Here is a 22954-nt window from a genome sequence, read left to right as displayed (position 1 = left end):
CAGAACCTTCTTTCCCCCAGGATTGCTATTAGTAATTAAAGAAGACTTGGACGCTTGAGCTTCGCCTTCAAGAGTAGAAGGCGATAGCGTAATCGGGCCCCGTTCCCATCGCCTTCTCAGTCGCTAGCCTGGCTCCGCTTCTCGGCTGACACCGTGCCGCAAGAAAAGGAGCATCTGTGCACGTAACATTGGCCGTTTCAAACGATCCTAGAATGCCAACTGCAGGTACAGATGCGAAGGGCCCACTATGCCAAAATTCTTCCTTTTGCGAATTAGCGAAGTACCCACTACGCGTCCGTAAGGCAACACACGCAGATGCACACTTGGTTGCTGATAATGATTATGCCCATGCGCTTTGCGATCGGTGGGCCTTTAAACCGACCACTCGTTCAGCAATTCACGTTTTGACGCCTGGTGCGATTCTACGCTTCTGCCACGCAATATTACATGAGACTCCTTGCATTGCATAACATTTGTATAGGGTTTTCATTTTTCCGAAACGGTTTCAAGCACTGGCATGGCTCCATGGTAGAACACCTGCTTGCCTCGCAGAAGTCCTGGGTTTGATTCCCACTCAAACCGAAGATTTTTACGATTTCTTTATTTGCATCAATTTCGAATTTTCACTCGCGAAGAACATCATTTTTAACTCGCAACCAATGACACCGGAATTTCTGCGAAACAAGCTCTTTAACGCAATCGCGTTAAAAAAACAGCGACACGATGCAAATGTGTATTTGAACCATTCTTTAACATCACTTGTAAAAATGTCTGCTGGTAATGTGAACGCGATGTGGGCTTCTGAAGCACAAGAGTTTTTATTTGTGACCTATAACACAATAAGCATACTCATGATAACATTTTTATTAAAATACAGAGCAAGAATAGGCAATCTACTACAGCAGAAATAATGCCACATAAAAGCATAATGCCCAGGAACTCTTGACAACCACAGCTGAAAATGAAAACTCCTTCCTAGTGAAGTGTGGGGGTTTCAGTAATCACTCAACTGTTGTGCAGTTTTTGACAAGATATGCATAACAATAATAAATTTAACACCAAAAACAAATACATTACATACATACAAACAGTGTTCTTACTGCAAGTTGTACAACTGACAACAATATCTACAGCATACCATTCATTGCACAGTACATCTCCCTTGTAAATATAGCAAACAATTCGTGGTCCCAGTCCTGCAGGGCATGTATCACTCTTACTTTTTCCTTGTAGAATAGTTTTGAGTAATTAACTAACCTACCTATTATTATACTAATGCTTTTGAGCTAATTGAATAGTCAATAAAAACACCTTAATTCCTTTTTTAAGCTTTCTTAAAGCTTTTATAAACAGAGGTTTGAGAAATATGTTATGGTGCCCTCTGGTATGCTATGCAGTATTTAATATCAATACCATAATTATAAACCTTAAAAAAGGCAATTGCCACTTCAACGAACAATGGCAAGAGGAAGTCAGGTCCCTTCCGAACATTTGTGATGATTCGGTACAGCACCACAATGACACAACACTATATTTAGCTCAAGGTACATTTCATTTCTATTTGAGGTACATACACACAACTATTTAGTTTGGTACCACTTGATTCCTATATAATCATAAAAATTGGAACATTGCTAAAGCATAACAGACAGAACAGATTACTGCTAACACGTTCACACATTTTAATGTCTGAACAATAGGGCTGGAATCCTACACGTTTTACTGTAAAAATGTCGACACTGATTTAATTTATCTAGATTGGTGTCAATGTATGTCAAGACATATGCCAAACTAACCAGAAAACAAATTCGAAACAAATTTCAGTGGCTTCGTCATGTGAATACTGCACATTGTAGACATGTACTGTACATTGCTGAGAACTTGCAGCAGACTTCCAGTCTTGAAAGGAATTTTATGTCAAAATGTTTTTATAAAAGCTAAAAAGTGATCCTTGTGGAGTAGCGTACTGCTTGACATTCACAATTACGTGAAAAAAAAAAGAAAGCAGAGCGACATCTATAAGCCTCAACTGAAAAGTGAACGTTTATGTGTGCACATGCTACATTACCAGGAAGAGTGTCCACCCCATTTCATAAGACAGCTCAAGAGAGAGAGAAATAAGATTTATATTTACACCCATTGAGAATGATGGCGGAGGAGGCTTTGGCCTCTGCCCAATCACTGTTTCTTGTTCCACAGAAGCTCTTGCAACAAGAAGAAATAAAATGTTTAACTGTCTAAATTTATTTATTATATGCAGCTTATTTGCAAACAGTGAATGTAGTGTAAAGCTTAAGAATATTTTTGGCACAAAAGGCCTGTGAATGACAATAACCACTAGCACACCAAAGCGTACTGCACTAACAGCGGTGAAATGACAATGGCATTGAAACATAAATAATAGACTTCATCAGAGAAATAATAAAGCATATATATCACAAAAAACAAAGGCATGCATGCACATAAAAGCCAGGCATGAATGCCAACTGCAATTTTTTAGAGAAGTGAGGACCATTTTCAAATGCCCCCAACTAGTTAGTCTGCATCTTACAAAGCACATATGCTTGACAGAACAATGGCTTACTGTGTTTTATTAGGCAATTTTTTTTCTCTCGAGTATCAAGTGCAACGTTTGCATCATGCTTTTAGCCTTTTTTTATGTGTGCAAGTGTCTGGACTCCCTTAATTAAAAGTATAACCACGATATCAAGGATTACTTGAATGGGAATGTTCTCTTGTGATGACTTTGCACATGATATAGAACACCTTTTAGAATCGTAGGATAATAAACAGTAGCAGTAAAAAGAAAAAAAGCAAGGATGCTTACTGACTTGGGAATACATCAAGCAATTCAAAAGAAAGAAAGGAGGCAACTAGAGTTTTAGTAAATGAGGCATATTCTGCCCTGTTGAATTGTCAGCTCTTGGAACCATGGAAATTTTTATGGTGCAATATGGTCTGTAGAGTTGTAGCCAGTACAGCGCACGAAAGCCACAACACAGCTTCTCTCCAATGTTGTAGCTTTTTCCCCCGTGCCATTTTAGAAAGGCTAGAGCAATGCAACTTTTCTTCTTGTGTATTTTTTTTTAACTGCAGCATTCGCACACAAATTCGGTTGGTGCTTTGCGAATCGCAGTCTGAAATTTAAAATAAAGCATATTCCTTGCATGATTTCAGCACTAAAAAGTGCAGAGTGTACTGCCAACAAAAAAATTATTGCTCTATAAGCAGAGCATGTGCAACACAAATGAGTTCCAATTTAAAATTGAACAATCACTTATAAGGAAACCTGTACATTCAAGAATTAAAATTTCAGCAACAAAAAAGCAAAGTTCATAAGATCTCACTACTCGGATATATTTTATACTACAGCAAGGCGCTATGTATCAAAACAAGTAGAAAATACTTTCCGATGGAACTGAAAAATGTCTATGCATTACTTATAAAAGTTTACAGGGTTACAAATATTTCATTGTAACAAAACGTAACGGATTGAAAGCAAGGCTGAAAAATATACAGTAAAAAGCAAGTTATCAGTATGTGTATAATGCCATCTTCAGCACTAGCACGACTAACCATATATAATGCCCAAATCTTGCACAACCTGCTTACTTAGTCTTGTAGTCTTCCTTCAGTGGTACCACTTCAGTGGGTCAATTTTGCTGAGTAATGTCTGAAAAAAAGCTCTCAATGGTACCAACATATAGCACAAGATGATGTTAGAAAGTAGTACATCACTACAAAAACATCACTAACAGTTATTTAAAAACAGTCATTGCCAGTATTGATGCACCTACTGTTATATTTTTATCATCACAACTTTAGAGCACTTGCTTTTGTTTAACGGGTTGTTTAAAGGGTTTAACTGCCAAGTCATTTTCCCCATTACAGCAAAACAAAATTAAGAAATTTCTTATCCAAGCTCACATACCACCTTTGAAACAAGTTACATCAAACGTATCACAAAATGTACTGCATATATAATATAACTACCAATATGGAAACCTTAAAGTGGCTACATAACTTGAACTCCAACACAATTTTGTCCTGAAAAACATCCACCAGCAGATAGCAAAACAATCCTAGCACTGTTCCAGTACTTCATAACATTAATCAACACTGCAGCATAAGTGTAATCATAAATCTTATGGTCTTAATCACAGGTCTCAACATACTTCACAAGTCATTTTTCTTAAAGGGCCAGTAAACATCAACCCGGTCCAAAATTTGCAATGAAGAGATAACTGCACATTTGTATGATGTGAGCATGCTGCCGCAAGAATTTCACGAATAAGTGCTGTAATAAGGAAGTTACAGGGTACACAACAACCCGTTTCGGCTGGTTTTGGTTTCTCACTCGGCCGCCCTAGTTGTATCTGCCACGAAAAGGGGCAGGCATAGCTCGTTCTCGTGACTATGTCCACTTCGGCACGCAAGACTACCTCAGCTATTTATGTCATCACCGCACAGCCAATGATCAAGTAAGACTTCTTTCACGTGTTGCTCATGTCAGTTCCTCACAGATGGTGCAGCACAGTGTAAGGCATTGATGAGGTCAGCAAATGTGCGATGTGTGTGACAACTGCACAGCCAAAACCGCATCCCTGCATGGCCAAAGCGCAGTTTTGTAATGTGAACGACCAATCGACAAGCTCAGTGCTACGTCGCGTTGCCCATGGAAAACATTACGTAACTCAGCAGGAAAAGAGGACTGATAAGGTGCCGAGAGCAGTGCAGGAATTGTTTTTTGAAATAGAGCTTCTGCGCAGCACTGTGAAATTTGCTAAATGGGATCACTGTGGGCTTCTGTACACATGAGCGAGTTTGTTTGGAAGGTGTAAAAAAAAAATCTAGGCCCATTTACTCGCCCTTTAATGTTTGCATTTCTAAAGAGATATCAGCACACACAATGGTAGGCACAGTGCCAAAAGGGTTGTTCCTACTTAATGACGAAAATATCTTAATCCGCAGATTCTAGCTTATAAATTTGTTCAACTGCATTTCACAAACCCATTCATGACAGTGCAGAGAGAAATCACTACAGCCCATTCACGATATTCTGGCAAGACCGGACATAGAAAAATCAGCCGTAAAATAATTTGGACACCGCAGCAGACATGTCCTCTCTGTATAGCAGAAATACATTTCTCCAGGCACAAGGTTACAGTATCTTACCTAACTTCACTGAACATGATATCACAGCAACATTTTCTATGCTGTAACCTGCCTGTAAAGTTGGGAGTTTCTGACCCATTAGGGTTAGTAATATCATGCACAATCTTTACAAAGACAAAATATACCATAGCGGCACTTGAAAATGAATCTTTATAGATGTGTCATGACATGTTTAGTTATTTGCAAGTGGTTAGCGTTCACTTGGGAGAAAGAGAACTAAGCTGAAGTCTCAAACACCTCAAAAACATTTGGCTGAGAAGTGTGCTAACGTGAAATAAATATGGCTCACATCAGTTGCATAGAACACCTTTTCTGAAAAACAGAGCATGTCCTTCTAGCAAAATATAATCATGGAGCTTCGAGAATTCACACAAACAGAGACCAGCCCTCTCAGCCAGAACAATAAAATCTCAAAACCAGTAACAACAAACTCTAAAGAAAAAAAAATTGTTCATAATACTCAGCCATCCATAGCAAAAAATGTTAAGTGCACAACTTAGATAACCCATTACGTGTAGTATAGATCAATAGTATTTAAGACCACTAATGAAATAAACCTCGTTTTGACATTTTAAAGCTACCACAAAAGTTCAGTGCTTCATAAGAATAGCTACAGAAAGAACCAATAGGGCTAGTCACTGTTTACATGCAAAAATAACAGTTTTCTACTCTAAGCAATCAATTTCAATAAACCTAATTCAATCACTACAACCTCTGTTACAGGGGTCAACTGTGTTAGAATTAAGAACAATATATGACAAAATATTTACATCTTACTCAACCTCAGCAGACGAATGACCTTACGTGGTAGAATACTCAAGCTCTAATAGGCTTTGTCAGCCTTAAGGAATGCAAATCTTATCCTCATAAAAGCGCAACATACAGTAACATAACAGAATGGTTGATCTGGAGCAGGCATTTCTGCTGCACACCATAAAATCAAATTTCTAGTGTATTTGTTAGCATACCACTTAGTCAGCTTAGGTTTTGTGATTACTTCCCACCAGTCTGCATCTTCCCACAATGATTGCACAAAGGCTAAGGGCAGAAATTCAAGTTAGTATCAGGTCACTTATCAGGTCACCTTGAATTGCTCCAGCATACTGAATAAACATCACTTTGCTTCTTCTGAATTCTGGCTACATTTCCCGACACTGCGGGGCCCACCTTTATCAACAAGAGCAGTTATGTGTGAAACTGTCTCGACATTTCTTTAATCACAGAAAAGCAGATCCAGCATAACCTGCACTGGTTATAAGTGTGTTGTCATGGCACCTTTCAGTGTAGTCTAGCATTCTGTTCCCAACAGGGAACTTTAGACTTTGGGTCCATTCCTCAAAGAGTCGGGTGAGATCTCCAGATCAACCATAGATTCATAATCACAGATTAACCTCACAGCAGAACACTCTCAATAGCGACTTGGTGCACAACGAAAGGTAAGACACACAAGTGCACAACAGTGACACAAAGGAGGAAGTGCTTGAAATACATAAGCAAGTTTGACAAAAGGGTCAAAACACACATGCAACACACGTGGCCGTAAAGGCAGTTCCAAAAAATACACTATCTACACATCAAACATAGCCATTCTCCATGCTTCACAATCGGAACTGTACAGTTCAAACTTCAATATAGACCAAGCGGTGACTTTCAAACTGTCGTATGATAAAAAAAATTGCCGATTGAGTGCAAACTGGCTTTCATGCATGACTGTTTACCACCCGCAATTATAATAATGCCTATCTTTTGACCATTCTTGAATTTCTAACAGTGCAAAGTGCATTGTGAGCAATTATTGCACAAGGAACATACAAAGAGAAAATTATACATATGTATATATACTGAGGTGGTGGCACAACTCAAGGTTTGCTAGCACTAGCATGCAGCAACGTGCAACCAAAATCTGCTGCATCAGGTAAAAAAAATGCCTCACTCAAATGAATGCCAATGACAGTAATTTTAAACAGGCCAATGAAGGTGCTGTTTGTTCTAAACTGCAATGAAGCATAATGGCAAGCCCTTCAGAGTGCAAGCCGATGTATCATTTCCCTTTGCTCCAGCTCTTCTCTTTCCTTCTCCTCTGCCAAGGCGCGATTTGTCTTCTCAGCTGCATCCGCTCCCCGACAGATCTTTGACACAATCTCATTGAATTGCTCAGGCTTGTCAGCAAAAATGTGGTGGCCAGCACCATCAATAATCTGAAAGTGCAAAAAAAAAATGCAAATACAAAGGTCAGAACAGTCCGGTGGTACAGTTGCTACGGTGCTTGGCTGCCGACCCAAAGGTCGCAGGTTCGATACCGGTCGCGCCGGTCGCATTTCGATGGAGACAAAATGCTATAGGCTTGTGTACTGTGAGATGCAAGAGCTCGTTAAAGAACACCAGATGGTCGAAATTTCCAGAGCCCTCCGAATGAACACAGATGCAACAAATTATTGTATATAAATATGTAAATACAAAATTGTAAAAATATAAATATGGAAAATACAAAACCGTTAGCTACACTCTATCTATATCAATGGTGCATTATCTTGATATGAAGGAACCTATAAATATGTTTCCATTGAAAGCATCACATGATATGTCGCATGAAGTGGCACGGACCAACAGTGTTTTTTACCTTCATCATATCTCTTAGAGAGAAACATATCAGCCACCTTTGAAAAGGCTGTCCAGATCCTGTTGAATGCGAATTAGAGCAGATAACGATCACTTAGCCTACAATTTGCATTCATTTGTATATAGACAAAACCAAGATGTACAGCATAGCACAGAACAAATAATTAGGTCACACATACATCTGTAACTAGCAGAATTTTTAAAACATGTCTACAAGAAACCATGATAAAAAAACTTGTATGCATGATACTTGCCTCAACATCCACTTCACTCTCTGGTCGGAGTCGCTGAACACGAATACCAGGCTGTTTGTCAACCCAAGATCTAAAGGAACAACATAGAAAAAGTGTGTAGTACGTCAAAATGTAAATGAAATAAAAATAAACATTATATTTGTAATGCTATTTCCCAGTGCATGAGACTAGCTTTCATGGCAGATGGCTTTGGCTGCTGGCCAATTTCCAAGTCTCTTAACTAAATGACTACTGTCCCAATACACGTGGCAATCTCGGTTTTCAGTTCCCGAGGCTTCTTTGGTCACTTTGTTAAAAGCTGCAGCATGTTACTCTTCAGCAACGTCAGCTAATTTGAACAAGAACATTAAAAATGCCCTGCAGTGCACATGACATGTCCCTACCTGCCATGAACCACACTGTCATTCAGCATGCATTTTCAGAGGCCAACCATCGAATATTTACTTCAGCACAAATATCAGTATTTAAAGTTTTCAAAGTATTCAAAACAAATTTGGAAATACATATTACATTGGCAATTTCTGTGAGCAAGTCACATAACCATGACATGGCTCATATCCAAACCAAGCCAAAGAAGAAATTGTTTACAGTGGACAACCATCTTTTGCACCCGCTTGATTATTTGACCATCTAATGTTTCATATTTACCCACGTAATGCTCGCACTTACAGAACGATTGAATCCTTACATTTTGTCATTAGATTGCTATCATTTTTCCCCCCTGCTTAATATTCACAGCCCAAACATGGTGCCGCAGACAGCTGTAGCGGTAGCAATGATGCCAAATGTTCACAATTTTGAGTGGTGGCCACTGCTCCCAGTGCAATGACCTCGCTATAGGTCCCTATGGAGCAGGATGTAACTTACAGACCTGATGAAACGGGAAACAGCGCGGCCAACTAGCCAACAAGTTGACCTTACAGACCTGCCTAGGCTGTTGAGTGTGTCCTCAAGCGGGACAACTGCACTGCCATCAGGCACAAACTGGACACTTTTCTACATCGTTTCTCTAAAAGACGCACATTAAAACGAGCATAAAAAGCTGAACCCACGGATGTGCAAAGATGCGCAGATACGAGCATCGGGCACCCATGCAACGTCCGTTTTATCATGTGTATGAACGACCCGATGACACTGGGCATGGCTGATCACATGGTTACGCAGTACGGGATTGCACAATGCATTCATTTATTTTATTTTTTTGGTTTGCTTTGATCTCGGTGGCTCACTTGATCCTTGCCATGTGCGCCTTTCTTTTATCACCATATGATCAGCTGCTGAAGCAATACTCGGTTCTATGGATGACCAGCCAACAATGGGCCTTTTTCAGGTGTGGCCAGCTTGTGCACTACAAACGACAGGAAGGGTAGCGCCACCATTTCTACTGGGGGTCATCTGCACCTGCGGCACCACTCTAGGCTCTGTGAGAGAGCGCGTCTGTTTTATGCAGGTAGCATACACTAAACAAGGAGCTAAAAGTTTTCTCTGTGTGAGGCCCCATCTCAGCTCCAGTCTTCATTTATTCTGCATTGCCTACGTAAAATAAAGCAGGCAATATTCTGCATCAACAAAGAGGGATTGCCATGGAAATAATCATCTCAAGTCAACAGCAGGTACCACTTTCACTATTACATACTGGATGCAGTAATGAATAGAAGACCCACCAGACCCTTTTCATTTTTGCTCGCTCTTTCTTTCTAAGCTGCTACACCACCTTCTGCATGACAATTTCAAAGAATGTGCAATTGCTTTTGTGTTGATTCTGCCCACACCTATCAGTTGATGCGAAAGCCCCAGTTGCAGCTGTCTATTCTTTGGTCCAATGGCAAGCATGTTTCTTTTTCCTGGTGGCATGGCATACTGTAGTACTAATGGCGAGAGAGCATTAGAAGGTTTTATACTTATAACTGGCACCATGGGAGTCGGCAGGGGGGTGCAAAAGGGGCACTTGCCTCCCTCAAGCCACACCAGTACTCGCCCCCACCCAAGCTACACCAGTGCTCTCCCCCTCCCCCAGCCGCGATGCAACGCGGGTTTGCACCCCCAAAGACAAAATCCTGCTGACATCCATGACTGGCACCCCCATTTGCACAGCACCCTGAATCTGCATGCTGTGCATCGTTCTGCTCAGCTGGGAACCAATATATTTAACCCATCTTACAGGTGAACTTAGTGGAAACTTGAAAGCAGATGTGGATCATAGCTTATAGAGTGCTGCATCTAAAGATGCAAATCGTATTTGATTCTCTACACTACCACATATTTCCTGTTATGCTGCATGTGAAGGAGGCACATATTCATCCTCACCTGACTGATGTTCCCTGTAAACCTACGTTTTCGAAAACGATGTAACACCATCAACACAAGACTTTTGCTCATGTAAACATTGCTAAGTTCTCGCTGTGCTTGAGGTTATCGTATGCAGCTGAGAGACCATCAAAGCTGTGCTAGATACTGGACAAGTCAACTAATATACATGTATACACAATAATGATGCTCAAATGACACATATATTACACTCTGCAGGGAAGCCGTTGCTTCGCCCTGCAATCCTGTTATCAATGCTCAAAAGACAATCTGGAACAGTACTGTAGCTCACACGAGTTCAAATGCTACATACATCCATGCCAGTGGACAGTAATTTTAATACAATTGAAGATATCTTTCCATTTTTCGATTATAAATGTACGATGATAGTGAAGCTGGTGGTTCAATGAAGCAAAATGGGATTCCCTGGAAGGGTCGCCAAGTTGAGTGCACACGTTCATTCACCAGCCGCACTGTCAACATAATTTAACTATCGCACACTAGTGTACATCTTGAAGAAGCAAATCACAGGAGCCCATATGCACACACAAGCAGCATGAGAGTTCACAAACCTAGTCACACGCTCACTTCAAAAGAACGCATGCGTTTGTATCTGAAGAGCCCCATGAACCAGAGCTGACCCTCAGCTATGCTTCTGGTGCCCACCTCTAGACACACCTTTCAATCATGAATAAAGGTCCAATATAAGTGGATGTGCCTACTAATTTCATCTGGTGCTAACTGTACAGAAGCCAACAAGAGAGCATCACCACAACAAGTGCTAAAACATTTTAAATATTTTGTACATAAGCAGCTTTCAGGGAAACAAAGCTAATTTGCCCCAATGTTTGTGCTTCCAGTGAATATATGTATGCATATTTATACACAATTTTGTACAAGCCTCATGGAATATATAAAAATCACTTTGTACTTCTGTGCATGATAGTCAACTTAGTGACCACTACAACTGAAAGTCACTGACCTTGAGCCATAGATGAATGTCATAGGCACACTTTGGTGCAGCTCTCCAATGCGACTAATCATAGGGTGCCGGGCCCAACCATACTGTGTCATCATAGCCTTGAAAGCAGATTCTCCACTGCATGTTCAAAAGGTAGCAAAAGCGCTAGTTAGGAGAGTTTTTCAAATATGGCAACAAAGAAAAAAACAAATCCAAGCACAAACACAGACCACCATGGAATGAGGCTTGAAAGCTCTTGATTTTTGCCTTAATGTAATATTTTAACTACAAGCTTCAAGAAATTAGGAATAGCCCAAGCTTAACTGCAAAGATTTCAATTTCAAATCGCTGCCTATAAGCTCCTCCCCAAAATGGCAACTGCCACTTTGGCATGGCTTGTGAGTCTTCAAAAAAAGAAAAAAAGTGTGGGGCATTATTCTTTATACATTCAAGAGAAACAAATATTCAACAAAATGAAATTACATAATTCTCTAATCTAATACTAAGTGAATAGCATGGACTTTATTTGGTGCATATTCATAATTTCAAAAATGTGCGTACCCCAAGCAGCAATATTAGGGAACTTTTTGTGCTCATATTTATCAAAATGTGATGGCTACTATCGAGAATCAGCCTGCAGCCACGGGCTCAGCAGCGAAACACTCGGGCCAATTAGCCACCATAAAGGAGAACATGGACACATGAAAGTAATGCAAAAAAGGATACACTATAAATAAACTATAAAGCTTGCTACATCAATTTCTAAATTGCAGCCCTTGAGGAATATCCTGGTAGTGCAGAGTGAAAATGTTTATATCAAACACAGACAATTCCTAAACCCCATTAAACGTAGGTGCTTCGTGGCAGAGTTGTTCAATCCTATAAGTTGCAAAATTGCCCATAGGCTCCATGTATCAAAATCCACATATGCCACTGTCCTAAACTGTGGATGTCTGCTGATTGTAGCGCCACCTGTACATGGAAAAACAAGCTAGTAAACGGCATTTTTTTAGTGTTGCACTGCACAAGTGATGCCGCATTGATGAAGCGTGCAGTGCGTTTACATTTGCGGCTTACATTTTAAAGAGATAATATTGAAGCAACAGAACTCTTTAACCTTTCTTGAAAGTACTTCTCCTAATTCTTGCTATGGTAACTAATGCAATGACAGAGAAGACTGCAGCGATCATGGCGATGCGGTGTGCTTTCTATCGTCACTCTCGGGTGCCATGTCAGTCTGATATCCTCCGCAAATTTGTCCATGGGCATGTCCGGGGTTAAGGAGCAAAGTTTCGCAACTGGTATGACCGAAGAACTCTGCTCCATGGCGTTCGTTGCCAAATTGTCCAACACAGAATTTATGTAAAACTGTGGGCACTGACATGCCCTAAATAAAGTCTAAAGTCTAAATACTCTTAAGAAAACACTTTGCACACTGCATGTTACCAGCCCATTCTAAGTTTTAAAAGGTTATGATGATGATATATGAGGTTTTAGATGCCAAAACCAAGAAATGATTATGAAGTGTGCTGCAGTGGCAGGCTCTGGATTAATTTTCACCATCTGGGGTTCTTTATACTGCACGTAAGCTTAAGTATTGGGATGTTCTTGCATTTCAACCCCATCGAAATGTGGCTGCAACAGGCAGCAATCAAAACCGCATCCTCAAGCTTAGCAGCACGGCACCCTACCTGCTAAGCTGCCATGGTAAAGTTTTAAAGGGACACTAAAGGGTAATAATGCTAAGCTAAAGTATCTTTCCAAAAGCCTCACATAATTTATCGCGTGCTATGAAACAACTTGCAGAGGTAGAGATAGCTGCAGTTGCAGAGGTAATTGCAAACGGAAGGGCATTAATTTGCTGCAATTCAAGTCACCCACGACGAATACGGCAGTATGATACAGCAAACATCGTCACCACTATTTGCCACAGTCTTCGAGTGAGCCAGCATGGCACACTGACCTTCTGTACAAAAAAACATGACAGGGCGGCAGGAAACTCACCCAGTCAGTTGCCCCGACAAGGACAAAAAGTACATGCCTATGCTGGACAGAACCTACTTATCATCCCTTCGAGGATGACTGAAGGCTGGTTACCATACACCCATTGGTACCCCCTATAACGATACTTTGACTTGTAATGCTGGACTTCAGCTATTTATACTCACAAGAATATGCGGACAGGACATATTCTGCAACTTGCAGCCAGGGCAAGCTTTGTGGGCCAGTTGAACCAGCACAGTATTACGTGGCATCAAAACCACCATAACATAGGAGCACAGGTGGCACGAGATTAAGCACTAACAAAACATTTAGACCACCTATAGTATAAAGGGTAATGTCCATAAGTTCTTTTTCAGAATCAACAGAAGTGGACAAGTAGCATTACCTTTCATGTTAAAATGGAACGTACATACTAATCATATTTGTATCACTCGTTGACTACCAGTGTGAAATAACAGGGCAGTGTAATAAATTGGAACATCTCTGTTGAGTTGCAAATATGTAGCATCCTGCACTTACTTAATGTTTACTAATGTTCTGTTCTGCATTTTTCTCAGTAATATTGACACTATAGTCATTTCCAAGCATTAATCTATCACTTTTATTGTGATAGCAATTATATGGCCAGTCTCGGCTGGATTTTGCCGTCGTCGCCGTCATGCACCGTATATGTATAAGTATGTATATATATATAAAAGCCCCAAAGAAAAATAAGTCAGAAAAATGCTTCCGCAGCGTGGAATCGAACCAGGGACCTCTTGCTCCGCAGCGAGTGGCGCTATCCACTACACCACGAAACGCAGATCCTCCACAAAGCTAACGGCGAGCGTTATATACACACCCGTTACCGCTGGACGGACTCTGAGACGGCAGGCGATAATAAGCGTTTCGTCATTACCAGCGAGATGGCGCTAGGAGCGTGACGGGCGCACATAAAAGTCGTCGGCGAGCTCGCTCGCTCGCTCGCTTCTTCTTATATTTGCGCAGGAATAACCTTGCCCTTCCGCTGTCTGCTCGCGCGGTTTTGTGGTGAGGGGAATTTTCTTTAATAGTCACTGATCAGTGAACAGCATATCCGTTCAACATTTGTTCAATTATAATGAATGTCTCAGTAGATCTGCATGAATCTTTCATGTTACCTGATTGTAGCATACTCTGCAAAGTTGCTTTAAAACTTGACATGATTTGTTAGCCAAGATTGGTCATCCTTTTTTGACATATCTTGGCACATTGGATTCATAATGAGTAGCATTTATGAAGTATATTTATTTATTTAGAGTAAAGAATTAAATCCACTTCCATTGGAAAGTATTTTGATTCAGGAAAGAAAGATGTCATATGTAAAGCATATTCCAAGTCTGTTTTTACTAAGGACAATCATGTGTTTTCCTCTTTTGCCTGATGCAATTTTCTTATTTTTTTTTTAAATGAGATGAATGTACTTTATTTCTTTGAGGTTAATATATGATGTTACAAGTCCACTACACTTGATGATTATTGCTCTGCATTTCTGGATTCTGATAAAAAGCAAAAATACTTGCTGGCGAGATGGCGCTAATTACCAGCGAGATGATTACCAGCGAGATAATTACCAGCGAGATGGCGCTAGGAGCGCGATGGGCGCATTTAAAAGTCGTCGGCGAGCTCGCTCGCTTGTTATATTTGCGCAGGGAGAACCTTGCCCTTCCGCTGTCTGCTCGCGCGGTTTTCTCGTGGTGAGGGGGAGAGGAATGTTTCAAGCTTTCACCGTGATGTCCGCGCTCATGTTACGGAGCGTACGATAGTCACTCGAGCTCAAGGGATGCCGCTAAACGAACAAACAGAAGATGAGCGCGAACTATCAAGTGTCACAGCTCGACACTTGAAGCACGCTAGTTTCCTTCGCTGCTTCGGCCGCCTTTGCAACAGGAGCGCTATTCAAACTGAGAGTATCCATTGGCAAGCCTCACTTCATATAGCATTAATTTCTTGCTATCGCATTCATTGCTTCGCCCTTGCGGCGAAACTGTGACTTTTATTTGCCTTTAGTGCACACTAAAAACATCCGAGCAGTGAAATGTGAGGGACAGACATCTACTTAAAATGCAATCAATCGTGCAACGTGAAAAAACGTGGCAGTCAAACTTAAAGGCATTTCATGCTAGAACGGCAGCATAGAAAAACTTGACAGCTCGTTCTCTGGCATATTCATAGCAGAAAATCTCACATTACAAGTAAGCATACCAGGACACGCCAGACCGAGATTTTAGTTAAAGCCTTTAGAAATCATGATTTTCTTGACAGCTTTTAGAAACAGTATGGCCCAAGAGAAGAAATGTCAGTAAAGGCTACAGAAACATGAGCAACTTACAAAGTATTTGTGCAGACAAAGGCAGTTTGTTTTTTGTATTACAGCAAGCAGAATAGACAAATATGCACGAGGTTCTCTCAAGAAGAAAGAGAGCAAGCGAAAGACAATCAAAGAACACCAATGGGCAAAGGAAACCAAGAAGCTTGTTTTTATATAACCAGCCACAAAACATCAATATATTGGTGCTGATGTGCTACCTCCCACAAGTAGTATCTGCAACAACCTGTTGACAACACAGTCATATGCCGATAGCGAGAAGCTCTGCAGTCCGATGGTCAGAGGCTGCATACACCTCAGCAGCATGTGTGGCACTGATAATGAGAACCATGAGGATTCTGATACTTCACGACTGCTTCTTACTAAGCAGAACCAAAGACTCGCCATTCCAGAGGTATCGATGTACGTATGGAAGATAAATTACAGTGTAAGTGAATCATAAAGCATTGCACAAGGCCTGCTTCATCATGCATTTTTCTTTAGTGCAGAAAGTCATCAGCCAGGCCTCTCTCCTCTTACTTTAATCCAACAGAGATAGTTAAATTTCAATATAATGAAGTCAGTAAAATTGGTACTTTACTTTGTTATATCAGAACTTCATTATATTGAAATCCAACCATTTAAACAAAGTATAGTTCCGAACAGATTCTTTTTTTTTTACACAAAAAAAGGGTGCAAAATAAATCGTCAAGCAACATTGCAGTTCGGAAAAGCCAACTTCAACTACAAAAAAATATTCCTCTTTCCACACAAAGCAAAGTATAATGAAAATCTGAAGGAAGCCATGACAATACAGTCGCCGACCGTTTATTCGGACTCGGCGGGAACCGCCGAAAAGTCCGAATAATCGGGAGTCCGAAAAAAAGAATTCAACAGAAAAAAGCACTTTTATTGGCCCAGTGGCCAGAAAAAACTCGTTAGTGCGCGTCTGTACACATGTACACTTACGCGCGACCAAGTCGGCCTGTATTTCAGCCAATGTTTGGCCACCCTGATGGTCGGCAATAGCACTGCAACGGCCTACGCTAAATCCGCATTTGATGGCTGTGGTGTGGGAGGTGCGTCGTCACGGCAGTCGGTGTCCACATGCGCAGGTTTGAGTAGCTGACAGATGATCTCATCGCCCAACTCGGCGAAAACTCCCATGCAACTTCCACCTGGTGAATAATCGCCGCTTTTTTCGCCATCGTCAGGGCCTTGTAGTTGCCGCGTTTCTTTAGTTCCGACGGCGCACATGGAACGGGCAGCATCGGAGCAATTTCAGCAGATCAGGCCTTGCACACCAAGCAACAAACAAGGGAGCGGGACACAAAGCTCGGGATGCAGATCAGGCCTAGCCACAAAAACATCTGACAATGCAAACCCTCAAACGCCAAAAGGAAGCGACGTTGGGCTTGTTGATGTTGCAGCGCTTCTGTTGTCATACTCTCTTTGTCCGAATAGACCTTTTTCAAGCACACGAGCGCCACCAACGGACGCGCAAGCGGTCATGGGAAATGTGTGTACACCACAGCAGCCACCTCGACGAGCGCGCGGGCCTCGCGCTGTAGCTTTCCGCTTGCGCCATGCCACGACTTCTTAGACAAGGTGAATTTGGCAAGGTGCAACATGTTACTGCGCAATTCAATCACGAACTTCAGCGTTTAGCTGCGACGGCCTCTCGACGATTTCCGTCTGTCCCACTGTTGGACTAGTTGAGCGGCTCAGAAGCGTCACTTTTCATTTATTTCTTTTTGGCACCAGTGCGCCTTAAGGCATAATTGACAAAAAAATACAACTCGGTTGCCTATGAAGTGCAGGAGCGGTCTATGATTCACGGATGCATTTGAAATCAATGTCCATCGACACTGTCGATGAGTACAGTGTGAGGTTCTGATATTTAACTACCAATTTATAAATTTGTTTTTTAAAAAACTAAATGACTTACGGTTGTATAATTCGGCACATATTATCAGGGTGCCGAAGAGAACATACGTACACTAGAAAGTGTAGTCGGCATTTGGGGAAATGAGATACATTCATTGCGTCGCTCGAACCATATATGTATCGAACGATAATTACTTACTAACCTTCGTTGGTGCTATAACTACTGGTTGGAATAATACTTAGAGTGAAAAAAGAAAGGAGCAGTACAAGGAAGGAAATGCACAAACCAGCGCTCACACACAACTGAAAGTTTATTGCATGCGTGAAAAAAGCATATATACAAAAATGCGAGCGCGTCGCACTTGTCATAAAGAGGCACAAAAAGTCAAACAACCAAGGCGCGTGCTTACAGTCGGTTATTAAAGCTTAGAATAACAGAGAGCTGAGCTAGTTGGTAAGTATTCATTCTAAAAAGATAGGGCGTGCGAACACTGACACAAGAAAGAAGTAAGGACACTACAAACGCCGGCGTTTGTGGTGTCCTGACTTCTTTCTTGTGTCCGTGGTTGCACGCCCTATATTTTTAGAATGAATCGGGTAATAAAGTTGAATTCCTTGTCTTGTAACGACTGAGAAGGTTGACTGACACAAAGTGTGGCGTTATTTGTGACATGATATGCCTCCGAAATTTCTCGCGTTGTCTGAGTAGGTTGATGGTACAAAATTACTGTGCTTTCGAAGATGGGATTACATTTTCATGACTGACATAGCGATGGGAGATGAGACGGCTCCATTCAATGAATTTTGATGATCGCTGAGGCGCGTATTAATACATCGACCAGTCTGGCCGATGTACATGTGAACACAAGAAAGAGAAATTTGTGGTTAACTCCTACACAATTTACAAAACAATTGACATGCCTCTGACCGCATTTTTCTTTGCCCACCGCAGACCCCTGCCACCTTAATGCGACTAAGCTTATTTGGGGCGGCAAACAGAACCTTCACCCCCACATCGCTTCCCCACGTTCTATAGGCCATGCGACTTCTTATACATATGTGAAATAACTGCAATATTTCTAGTTTCTTCATTATTTACGGATGGAGGACGTCCGTGTTAATCTCTCTTTGCCATGCGAACAGATTTTCGCAAACCGATACAGCGATACGCAGGATATCCCACCTCTTTGATCCCTTTGCAGATGGAAACTACTGCTCATCTTATGTGTGCAAATTTTCTTCCAATGCCGTGCGTAATCATGACATCACAATTCCTCGTTTAACAATATTCAAATGCGCCGACACGAACTTAAACACCAATTTCGATGGATGCGGGACTGCCCGCAAACATGCTCCGCAGTGAAACTTAAAAGCATGTATCAAGAAACTGCAAATTATCAGAGCAAAGCATCTCGCAAGTTCGCAAGTGAATTCTAGTCCCATCTCTATTTCTTTAAACACGTTTAGAATGTGCTCACTTCTTTGTACAGCGAGTGACTTGTCTATAAAAATCAAATAATCATTTGTATACCTGAACACTGTAACACCTCTCTACGGTTTGGTTAAACCCGATCACGAGCCGCTATGGCATTAAATGCCATAGCGGCTTGTGAACAAGTAATCATTGAATCAATACGAATTCGGTGTTCCAGCTCACATCGCTCACGAAAGCACGTTTTGACTGCATGTATCAGCACGTGATAACTCGCATGCCGTTTAACTGCTACATCCGGCATACATCCGCTCGGTAATACCTACACTGACTGCATCATTCCTTTCGCATTTCATGTGTAGAGATACATGCAGGTGCGTTCAGACATGTGTAGTATTTAGGATTTAATAATAGTCAACCAGCGGCGACACGTTTTTTTCATTTGGTGCTCCCACTGCGCCAACGAGCAGCTAGAGACGGAACAGCCGGCGGGCTCGCCGTACACACTTTTCCCATAGTGCTTCGCGCGCCCGCGGGGGCTTCTGGGATTGCTTGAAAAAGGTCTATTAGGATCCGCGTCATACTCATACCCGCCGTCATTCACCTCAAATGCCGCACCGAGCTTATTCCAATCTTGGCTTGGCTTGGCCTGCTGTTTGGCCGTGGTAGCCGTTCAATGGATACTTGACTGTCTAAAGCCAAAAGGCAACCGTTACGTGTAGCCAACAAACACAGCCTTCGAGATCGGTAATTTCTGCATGGACTTTTGACACTGACACGATTTCCACTTATAGCCGGTGCAACATTTCAGTGCCGGCAACCTAGCAAAAATGTTGTAAACATTGCTGACAGCTTGTCATGGCGTTCAACGTTGCCCTCGATCAGCCAGTCGGAGTCCGAAAAATCGAACGCCGGACTGTGGGGTCCAAATTTTCGGTCGCGAGTTTACATTATTTCAATGGGACGAGTGGCAGTGCCGCGAAGGTGTCCGAATAAACGAGCCTGTCCGAATTTTCGGCTTCCGAATAAACGGTCGGCGACTGTATAAACAATAATATGCAACAGCAACAAAATCTTACCTAGGAGTTTGAGCATTGCAGTGGTATATGTAGTGTGGAACTGCCTGCTTATCATCCACCACATGTCCGTACTTCTTTCCAATATCTGGCCTGATCTTTTCTACTAGTCGTGGACCTGGTGAAAGAAAAAAAGAAAAAAGGTACAGGTTTGCATTTAATGCAAACTTTCAGGGTTGGCTTCAATGGCGATTCCAATGCAGTTCAAGTATGAATGCCAACAAATGGATAAGTTAGCATGCACCCTTGACTGCACAAACAATAGTGCAAACAGGCAGTGATAAAACAAAAACACTAAAGCAAGTTTGAGAATAATGGTATCTACAAGTGTTCCATGTGTCATGCATTTAAAGAAACCACCTATATTCAGCATGGAAATACAAGGTAAAGATGGGAGCACATAGATGCAAACACAATGTGCGGACAGGATGAATGCAGACAGGCTGACCTGTTTGAGGTACCTATTCCTGTTAATTCAACCTGTTCCCACACATATTTAGCATGACAGTATATGGCAGCCAACACAATCCAACCCATTTCTTTTTAATTTGTCTTTCTAAAGACAGATATTACTCTTTAGTCATTTAACCATTTACCAACATCTAGACCCCCCGCCCCCCTGTACTGATAAACGAGATTGAATTCTTACATTTTCCCAGACACCTAGTTTTCAACAGACACACCACTTACACCAAATGCTCTTGCCCATGGATTGACGCACAGCCGAGGCCTTGCACTTGTGCTATACCTCAGTTTCAGTAGAGCATAAATTTCCCTCAACATTATAGCGTCTAAGACTGCCAGACAAGTCTAAGTACAACTTAGGGTTACATTGACTTTGGGCTCACCACAAACAAACACAACCTACTGCCAGCTTTCTTTAAAACACCAGCACATATCCCAAGATCATTTGTGACAAAGACCAGAGCAACTTCCGATGTTGATCTCTTCTGAAGTAAACACTGCCTGTAGTGCCAACACCACATCACTGCTATCCAGTGCTAATGACGATACCACTGGTCTGAGTAGTGCAGCTCCTCATGACCAGCTTTCATACATGGCTGCCACCCCGCATACTTATACAAATCCCTGATACAGGCATTTCAACGAAGCAGCCTAACACCACTGAAAGTATCAACAGAAAGTAATTATACACTGGAGAAAAATAGTTAAAGCGGTACTGGCACAAAAATTTTGGCTTCGCATTTTTTTTCTGCGATCTGTTGCTGGGGGCCTGTTAGTCATAACACGACACATCGTTTGCTGCAGCACACGACAGATAATTACAGGCTCCTCATTACCGACTAGTGTCAGTTTCGGTTTAAAAAACGACAAGCCTCCGGGTGCAACTATCACCACCTAGTGGGTGCAGCGCTAGGTCACGTCAGCACACAGAACTGTGACGCACTTCCGCACGGTTCGCGAGCCGCCACCGAGAGGTAGGCTGCTGGAGCAAACGCGGCAAAAAAACATGGCGGCTATGACGTCATCATAACTTGTTGCAGCGTAGTCACGTGAGGGAAGTAGGGGGTCCCCAAGGGTCCCCTTTGAGAGTGTCAGTAGAGCGAGGATGTCGATCACTCACGCAAACTTTAAAATTCATTTAAAATAACCTCCAAGCTATATTCGCTGTTGGTATTTTGCAGATGATATACGCATGTTCATCAGAATCGATGCCGCAAGCTATCTCGGCCGCAAAAGTTTGTGTCAGTACCCCTTTAAATTTGTTCACTTCAAGGCAAACGATGCAATACCCTCAGCATGAGCCAAGTGAAAGTATATAAATTAGGGATGGGCGACTATTCGGGAGCTTCGAATATTCGAACGAATATTACAGTATTCGAATTCACTTCAACGGGAATTTAGATTGTTCGAAATGAATGAATTTATGTATACATGTATTTGAGCAGATATAACCCCCTGTAAAGGTGGTTTAACTGCAGCGTCAGAGTGCTATGCCGTCAGTCATGGGCACGTTACCAATAAAAAGTAACAGTGTTACAGTTACAGTTACCTAAGCCAAAAAAGTAACTCTGTTACAGTTACAGTTACAGAGTTTCCGAAAGTAACTTGTTACAGTTACAGTTACTGTGCAAAAGTAACGTCGTTACTTTTCCGTTACTGTATAAAATAATAGATCACAAATCAAATTATAGAATTTACTTAATAAGGGTTGCACGTCCTAAAACCCTAGATGAAGGAAACATAAAAGGGGGCCCAACACCAGCAATCACTTTGAACGCCTCTTACCGGTCTTACCGGTCCGCTGGGCATACAAACCCTTTTTAAGTGCCGTTATTATACCTTGGAACATGACAACGAGTGTTCACGAAATCCTAAGACTGCACACCTGCGGATGATCATGGCGGTATCTAAAAGTGCGATGCGGGGATCGGCGAAACGGGCAGGAAATGATCAACGAAGCCTAAAGAACTCAAGCGGAATGTCGCTAAAGCAACCCATGCAACGCGTTTAAGACCGAGCTTGTTGAGCACTGCTGGATGACAGGTCATAGCTTTGACCTAAACAATGCGACGACACCGGTTTGTGAACGAAGGGGGAAAAGCAACTCCTGGAATCGTGGTTCATTCGCCGTGGCTTGCAAAAACAGCCGCGGCCCCCCACTGGACATTTACAAGGACATGTGTGACTAGTGGACTAGTTGACCTCGGCTCATTTTTTTTTCTTTTTTAGGATGCCACCTGCATTGGAGGTGAAACGTTTGTCATTTTGTTAATAATTGTTGCATTAAGTCGGAGTAAACATTTTACAACCAGTTACAAAGAAGTTTTAAAATATCGCTTCGCTAGTTCACGGAATTTCTGGCCTTAGCCGTTTCGCGTTCTGCTGTTTTCTAGCCACCTGTCAAACACGATTAGCTCGGAGCCTCAGACGAGGGAGACGATAAACATG

General features: G+C 41.8%; 1 protein-coding gene across 1 annotated transcript in view; it reads right to left on the bottom strand.

Moving 5' to 3' along the window:
• Positions 1-799: 799 nt before the first annotated feature.
• The window catches only part of LOC119373380 (1-acylglycerol-3-phosphate O-acyltransferase ABHD5), a 37746-nt gene continuing 15591 nt past the window's right edge, over positions 800-22954 (bottom strand). Inside the window, exons 5-8 of the mRNA XM_037643407.2 lie at positions 20045-20159; positions 11338-11454; positions 8049-8118; positions 800-7373 (exon numbers count right to left, since the gene is read on the bottom strand). Of these exons, the coding sequence (XP_037499335.1) occupies positions 7197-7373; positions 8049-8118; positions 11338-11454; positions 20045-20159 (479 nt within the window). The 3' untranslated portion in view covers positions 800-7196. The remainder of the gene's footprint in view (positions 7374-8048; positions 8119-11337; positions 11455-20044; positions 20160-22954) is intronic.

The sequence above is a fragment of the Rhipicephalus sanguineus genome, chromosome 1, assembly GCF_013339695.2.
Source record: "Rhipicephalus sanguineus isolate Rsan-2018 chromosome 1, BIME_Rsan_1.4, whole genome shotgun sequence".
In the NCBI taxonomy this organism is placed as follows: domain Eukaryota; kingdom Metazoa; phylum Arthropoda; class Arachnida; order Ixodida; family Ixodidae; genus Rhipicephalus; species Rhipicephalus sanguineus.
Note: the sequence above shows the minus strand (reverse complement) of the source record. Positions and strands in the feature narration are given on the sequence as shown.